Source organism: Ctenocephalides felis, unplaced genomic scaffold, assembly GCF_003426905.1.
Source record: "Ctenocephalides felis isolate EL2017-DRISC unplaced genomic scaffold, ASM342690v1 CF-g0.4_SCAFFOLD_02758, whole genome shotgun sequence".
In the NCBI taxonomy this organism is placed as follows: Eukaryota; Metazoa; Arthropoda; class Insecta; order Siphonaptera; family Pulicidae; genus Ctenocephalides; species Ctenocephalides felis.
In genome coordinates, this window is record NW_020538912.1 from 1 (window position 1) to 7,953 (window position 7,953).

Below are 7,953 nucleotides of genomic sequence, written 5' to 3' on the forward strand. Positions count from 1 at the left end.
TTTGTACTTCAATTAAGGGCCAATTCTTCGGACAAAATAAAAATGTTACGCATATGCTATGTTACGGGTCTATCTTTGGTAGAGTTTGAAAGTACCTCATTAAATTTCTTTGTCCATTGTGTTACGTGTGAATAGTAAGCACATTAGCATTAGCATTCTTTTCGATCTAAATTTTGTTGTTCTTCTATTAAGGGTCAATTTAAAGCTGGGTAATGCTATATCATGGTAATGCTATATCATGGTAATGCTATATGATGGCTCCATTTTCCTATGTGTTGGTAGTGTCTTTTTTATTTCCATATAATTGCAATCTGCCTAGTAAAGCATTCAGTAAATTTGGTGACAAATGTGTAAATATAAGATTTTAAAATGGTACCCAGTGGTAGTCATTTCAGATTTGAAAATGTTTATATTGGTTGGCTAGGAGCTGGTAGTAACTTACTGTTAAAATTTGTATTTGCTATGCAATCAGGCGTTTAACACATAAATCTAACTATAAAACACACAATGTCAAATAATAGTTCTGTTATAAGTGCTACTTTATGGTTTTTCTTTGATAATATATACGTTTATGTGTATAACACTCTGCTAACAAATACATAACTTTTTGATAGTTTACTACCAACTTGTGCAAAGAGTAACCCGCAGGTTATTTAGTGCCACCCTAACATTACTATTTTATTAGAGAATTGGCCCTAAAAACTGCTTTTTGGATATGATTTTATTTTATCTTGTCATTCCTTTAGCTATTATATTTCCACATTTTTTACCAGTACTAAATCCTTAAGCTTTCAAGATAGCTATAGCCGGGTTTCATGTCTTTGATGTACTTTATACCTACTCCAATGAAGCATTTTATAAACTTCTTCAAGTTTTGGCTTGCTAGTGCTCTTTACGTACAGACTTTTATTAGTATTGGTATTTATGACATGAAAATACTACATTCTTTCTAATTAATTTTACAACCTTCTGAAAGAGTTCAGATTATGACAATAATTAAAATTCATAATTATACTAATAATGTTTAAATCAGTTAACAATCACTACAAATAAAAAAATTGATGTTTTGATAGTAATAAAAATACAAACATTTGGGTAATAAATGATGTTTTCGATAATAAATTCATTTCATGTTTTCTCATTTTAAAATAAAAAAGTCCAAATTTGGAAAAAATATGCGTATGTGTGTGATCCAATTTTTGATGTCGACATTTATCAAAAAAATGGCGGGACCGATTTCATAAAATTAAGAGTTTTGATATACCTGGATAAAGACTATTGTTGATTAACTTTACGCTATGTTTGGCCAAGTCGTTCATTTGTAATTAGCAGAAAAGTGTAAAATATTTTGTCCAGTTTTAGGCCCACAATATTGAATCGATATTCATTTCAAAAACTATTTCAGAGGTATTGGTTGGGAATCACATTGATTAGTTCTTGGTAAAGATCATCGTAATTAAATGTTGAAAAAAATTATATTGTCGATGTTGATGAAACTTTATATGACGACAGATCTTGAAACATGTTGAAATATCATAAATCTACTAGATCTAATATATTTATACAAAAATAATTGTTAGCAATTTTACTGCGCATTTTAGCGATTCCAATTAGAATCGACGCCGAGGCATATGCATGAAATAACATTTGTAAGTTAAGCATTGACGACATCAGCCATCCAATGTAGTAAACTTGGGGTAAAATATTATATTAAATTACTGAAACACCATACAGATAAAATTTACTTTTGAATGAGCTACATACATACGAGTACTACACGTGTTTCAAATTACATTTCATCTCGCCATGACTTTGTACATTTACTAACAATGTTTTGATAAAATTTCGACTTAAGTGTAACTGTGTTATCTTCTTGCAGACACAACGATCTTCCATGGAACATTCGCAAGTTCAGCCACAATTTACTTCGCGATTTGGATCTGGACACGGACTTGCGCAATGTCGCACCTTGGTCCCGCAGTCGGTTCAGTCACACAGATCTGCCCAGGATGCGTGAGGGACATGTAGGCGGACAGGTGAGGGAAACATTTTAATATTTGATATAATTTGAAACTAAACCGTAGCATAATTTAGCATTGTTATTATTATTTGAAATGTTATTGCAATGCGTTTCAGTAGCATTTAATTGCATAATGTAATTACTATTAAACCTATTTCAAATTACTGCTACAATACGTAATCCATAATCAATTTATTATACAATTGTTGTAAAGCGTGCGTAGAATCGGAATAATAAACCAAATTATTTTGATATTAGATAATATGTTTCAAAATGATTTTTAATGTGATATTCAATAAGCATTTTCGATCCTTCGTAAAATTTTATTTCGAACAAATTTCATTTTTTTAACTTACCGAAGGAGAAGTTTATGTTTTCATCAAAAAATCCGATTCGATAATTTTATGTTTTCTCGACGTTTCAAGCTATTCTAAATCCAAATGAAAATGAGACCAAATTTGGAAATAGTATGTATGTTTTTTTTGTATAGCGAAGGAAATGCCTTTATGCATCCCAGACTGGTCTTTTGTTTGAATATGTTGGTATCAATACCGCTCTGGTATAATACCGAGTGGAACCTACGCTTTGCCCTGGTCTCTGGTTCCCACGGAAACCGCCGTTAGGCATTACTTCGTGGGGGGAGGATCTAGAATGTTATAATTCTTAACTGTGTAAATTGACGTTTTCTCAAAAACGACTCGACCGATTTTAAAAATTTGAAAGTCATTCGATGTATCTCGTTGGAGACTAGATTTTATCAAATTTGCGCGACGATCAGCCAAACCGTTTCTTTGTGAATCGCAGAAAAGTGAAGAAATTTTCGTCCATGTTTTAGCCCGCAATTCTCAATCGATTTTGAAAATTGAAAACCTGTTCGAAAGATATTGGTTGGGAATCGTGCTGATTAGTTTTTGGTAAAGATCGGCCGGGCCGTTTTCTTGTAATGAAGAGTTAAAAAATGTTTTTTTGACGATTTTTATGATTTTTTTTGACGATAGATACCATAGTCTTATAGATCATACTAAAATATTACGGCCCTACAGCAAGTCGTTTAATTTTTAAAATTCTGCAAAGTTTGCAAAAACTAATATCGTTTTTTTGGCATTTGTCAAAATTATACTTTTCATCGACGTTTTCTCAAAAACTCAAAAGAATGATACTGATTATTTTTAGGTGAAAATTTACCAAACCGTTTTCTTGTAATTAACTTAAAAAGAAATTTTAAGCCGATTTTTATAGAATTTTTTTGGAGATATATATCATGATTTTATAGAACTTACTGAAATATTACGGTCTTACGACAAATGGTTTGTTAGATGTTTGTTAAAATTAAAATTAGACGATTTACTTGGTATAAAGATAGAGTACTTGATCTTAATGAACATACTAAACCATTGAAGTCCTACGGAAACTGGTTCAATTACAAAAATTATTGATTTTTGAACATTTGCTTTTAGATAATGCTCCGAGTTAACGTGCTTGTTCGTTTCCAATTATGTGTAATAAATCCACTCGGAATACTTTTAATCACTTATAAATTATTTAATATTTTATTCATTAAGTCGATTATTTACACATATCGGGAAGTTCATGTAACTTGCCTCAAGGCAAAATACCAATACCAACTAGTTTTTTTTTCATTTTCTCTGTGTAAAATCCTGTTGAAGTGACATAACAAATAATTTCTAAATTATTATAGATATATTGTTTGTAGGCCATTAATTACTAATTTACCTTGTTATAGTTTTTTGAAGAAAAAAAACAGGCAGTATACTTCATAAGAATATTAATGCATATTATTGCGTAAAATATCATGAAAATAAAATTGAACGTATTTATATATAATTACACTAAACAGGAATAATAAATAATAAATTACATAGATGCATCAAAAGAACTTATCAATTGTTCATTTATGGAATGATATTATTCAGTAAACCATATTTAATTTCAAAATTACTGTTTTGTATTGCGATTTGAAGCATGTTCTGCCTATAGCTATAATTATATATTAAATTCGTTTTTAAATAATTAACTTCCCGTAGGGCAAGTTATAGTAATCGCAAAAAAATCAAAAATGAAAATTTTTATATATCTTTACGTTTCAGAGGTTTCTGAACATTTTGGCATACCTTAGAAAAAATGGATATATGTGTGTGTGTGTGTGTGTGTATGTGTGTGTGTATGTATGTATGTGTGTGTATGTATGTGCGGATACGAATTTTCGTCGACGATTTCGGGAACACGGATCAACCGATTTGAATAATTTAAAAAACATTCGATTCGTATTGATGAGGAGACGTGCTGATTAGTTTTTGGCAAAGGCAGGTCTAGCCGTTCCGAAGATATGGGGCAAAAAGTGCCAAAAACGGTACCTCAGTTTTGAAGAGAACGGAGCGTCCGATTTGAATAATTCAAAAAGCATTTTACTTGTATTGACAAGATGAAGAATCGGTGAAATTTTCATGAAGGTGGGTCTAGCGGTTTCGGAGATATAGAGGAAAAAGTAAAAAAATGGGCCATTTGGCGGTCAAAAATGATCATTAGACATATGCGCATCAAATTATCAGATATTTTATAGAGATTTTAACAATAATTATACATTTTGTTAACATTCCTATGGGTTCCGTACCAATGCTCATGCGTTAGACAGCGACGCGGCGCTTACGCGCTTTATATTTTGTCCCTATGCAGTTAAAGCAGTACGATTGCTTTGAAAAGGAAGTTCAGATCTTCCACAATATGTCAAAATAAAGAAAAATGTTTTTTTTTTTCAAAAAAAAAAATTTAAAAAAAATTTTTTAAAAAAAAAATTTTTTTTTTCAAAAAAAAGTAATTTTTTGTCAAATTTATAGTTTCTCAAAAATTTCATTTTTTCAAAGTAAATTTTTTTCAAAAATGTTAATTGTTTTTAAAAAAAATAATAATTTTTGGTACGGGAAGTTCCAGCAATTTGCCTTAAGGCACGATGCCCTAATTGCCTTAAGACAGAATTCCACTTACAGCTAGTTTGAATCTGTATTATCCGTAATAACATGCATAAAATTATTGTTTTAAAATATACTACTACATTCGGAATAATTATAATAAAGCCGAATATATTTTCTGATATAATAATATTACTGATTTTATGATACGCTCAATATAACTGATCAATTTCAGATTTTTTGTTAACAAAATATTAAGCTATTTCAAAATAATGTTTAATATCTGATCACGGTATAAGAATCTATAGTATGAGTATATCCATAATTTACTTTCAAAAGTCAAAAAAATTGCAACAAATTATTAAACATAAACTAAAACACTTCATATTTTTAATTCGTATTTAAAAGACTACACATTAGATATTATCTTTCTAAAGAAATTAGAAATTAGTTTTTTTTTTTTTTACTTTTTTTCTTAACTGTTAGGTAGATATGCTTTTGATTGCACTATTGATGCAAATTTAGATTTTGTGTTAGATTATTTAACACAGTTGACTACTTCACATATGAGTTTAAGAACCTTATAAAAATTAATCAATTAAATATAACATTATGGTGAAAACGTGTAAATTAAGCAGCAGTATTACGGCATCTCTAGAGAGAATTTGCATATTTTATTTTGATTAATTCCATATATCGTACATATATACTTTGATCAGTTTTGGAGAAGGTTTATGTGATTGATTTTATTAGAAGCATTATAAAAGTTCAATCAAAATTGGGTTTGAGACTTAGGTTTCCACATTTGTTATGTTTACCGGTTTAATTAATACGAGGAAACATAAAATAAATAGTATTTTTGAAGTGGGCCAGCGCTGGCGATATCGGTTAGAGCGTGGGCTAGCACCAACTAGTCCCAGGTTCGCTGGATCGATTCTTGCTACCGCCAAGCCTGACATCAGGCAACTTTGATGTCAAATTTCCACTTGAGGTCATAGATCTCAAATATAGCCTCAAGTGAAAATCGCCTCTCGTGGGTATAGTTGCACATATAATAAAAATGTCAGCAAATACTTCGAGTATAGATAATTAGTCCTTATACCTAGTAGACACGCCGCTGGGTGTTGCTACTATCTACTGGTTAATATTGTAAGATAATCATTGTTAGCAATATCTGCTTAATGTTAATGCTCATGTAAAACATATTGCAGAATAAATTAAATAAAAAAAGTATTTTTGAAGTCATATTATATTATGCATTTTACTATTTTTTTCTTCCTGTATGGTGTTACATAACCTTCACCTTGTTTTCTAGTTCTGGTCCGCGTTCGTCCCTTGCTCGTCCCAAGGCAAGGATGCAGTCCGTCTCACGCTGGAGCAGATAGATCTTATTAGGAGATTTGTGGATGCTTATCCGTCTACGTTGCAGTTTGCTACATCGGCCAAAGGTGAGAATACTTGCTTTGGAGCTGTTTAATTAACTGAGAGAATTAAGCACATACCTTGATAAGAGATAGGTTGGGGAAGGGAATGGATTTTGCTACAATCAGGAATTGTTATAAATTGAAATAGGCTATCTAATGTTTGTAGTATTATTTACTAATTATCTTCTTGATTTTATATTATAAATTATTCTTTCCAGAAATTCTAGAAGCCCATGCTAGCAGGCCTCGTCGAATAGCAAGCCTAATTGGAGTAGAGGGCGGTCATTCAATGGCCACCTCTCTGGCAGTTCTTAGAACATTTTATGAATTAGGAGTGCGATATATGACACTGACCCATACGTGTCATACGACGTGGTAAGTGAATTCTTGATATTTCTGCTACTAGATTATCATACCATAATTAAAATTTTGTAAAGGGTAGAGTGTGGATCAAAGATCTAATTTGATTTTGAAGAAATATATGGTCAAAACCAAACCGATTACATCACAACTAAGGTTTGTTGGTTTGCAAAAACCGGTTTTTTGACGAAAATTATGGAATTCGAAAAGCGGTTTTTAATTAGAAAAGTCGGTTTCACTATATAAATGGAAAATAGCAAATATAGCCAAATATAAAAGATAGCTTCAAGCGTTTTGATTCTTTGAATCATATCGGTTCAATACCATTTTGAATCTTATCAGCCTGCTATGGTTTCCAGAAAGATTTTCTGTAATTTTTTGTCTAATGTTTATATTAATTTAGATTTTCATACCGGTGTATATATTAATTTAAATCAGTGTCACTTCTTCTAGAAGAAGTAACTTTCTCTAATCCAATTTCAAAAAAAAGGCTCATTAGCCCTGGAAGCTACAAATAAAAGAACAAAAACATTAATATTATTAGGCTATAAAAACAATTAAGCCCAGCTCGGTCGCAAGTAAGAAAGTATTTTCTACTATGGAAAATTTTGTGAGTAGACAACGGACACGTCTAGTAACAAATTGATAGACATTTAGAGTTTTAATAACATTTTATTAAACAAAAAACTAATAAGAATTTTAAAATTACAATGAAAATTGATCGGAATAGAAAATACTCGGGGTTTAGCTTAATTGGTTTTAAAACTAAAATTGATATTGACAAGCATGTATCAACATGTATCTAATATTTTTTTAATTCAATACATGTTTTTCATTCGAAAATGTATTATTTTTATTTATTCGAAAACTTTTCTTCACTATTTTAAAAATATCTTATTCTTATATGTGAAAATAATGCATAAATAACTAATAATTATTTTTAAAGTTATTTAATCCAGATAAACTATTATTTGTTTGTTTTACTAATTAAAATTAAAATAATTTGGTTTACTGTCCATAAAATTGAACAATAAATAAATTTAGTCAAATACTGCTTTAAATCGCACTAAATTTACGGATAATTTTTTGTTATTATAGAATATTCGAGCAAAAATGTATTTTCTATATAAAATTAAAAAACCGGTTAAAACCGGGTTTCTGGTAAAATTAAAACGCAAAAACCGGTTTTTTAGAATGTCGGTTTTTGTTTAAACCGTAATCA

The 7,953-nt window shown here is 30.1% G+C and overlaps 1 protein-coding gene across 1 annotated transcript; it reads left to right on the forward strand.

Moving 5' to 3' along the window:
* Positions 1 to 1,879: 1,879 nt before the first annotated feature.
* Positions 1,880 to 6,746, forward strand: LOC113381267 (dipeptidase 1-like; the record flags this gene model as incomplete). The annotated part of the gene is made up of 3 exons (XM_026620228.1): positions 1,880 to 2,036; positions 6,263 to 6,395; positions 6,590 to 6,746. Coding segments are annotated over 3 exons (447 nt in total), but the record flags the coding sequence as incomplete, so codon positions are not given.
* Between the last annotated feature and the right edge of the window lie 1,207 nt (positions 6,747 to 7,953).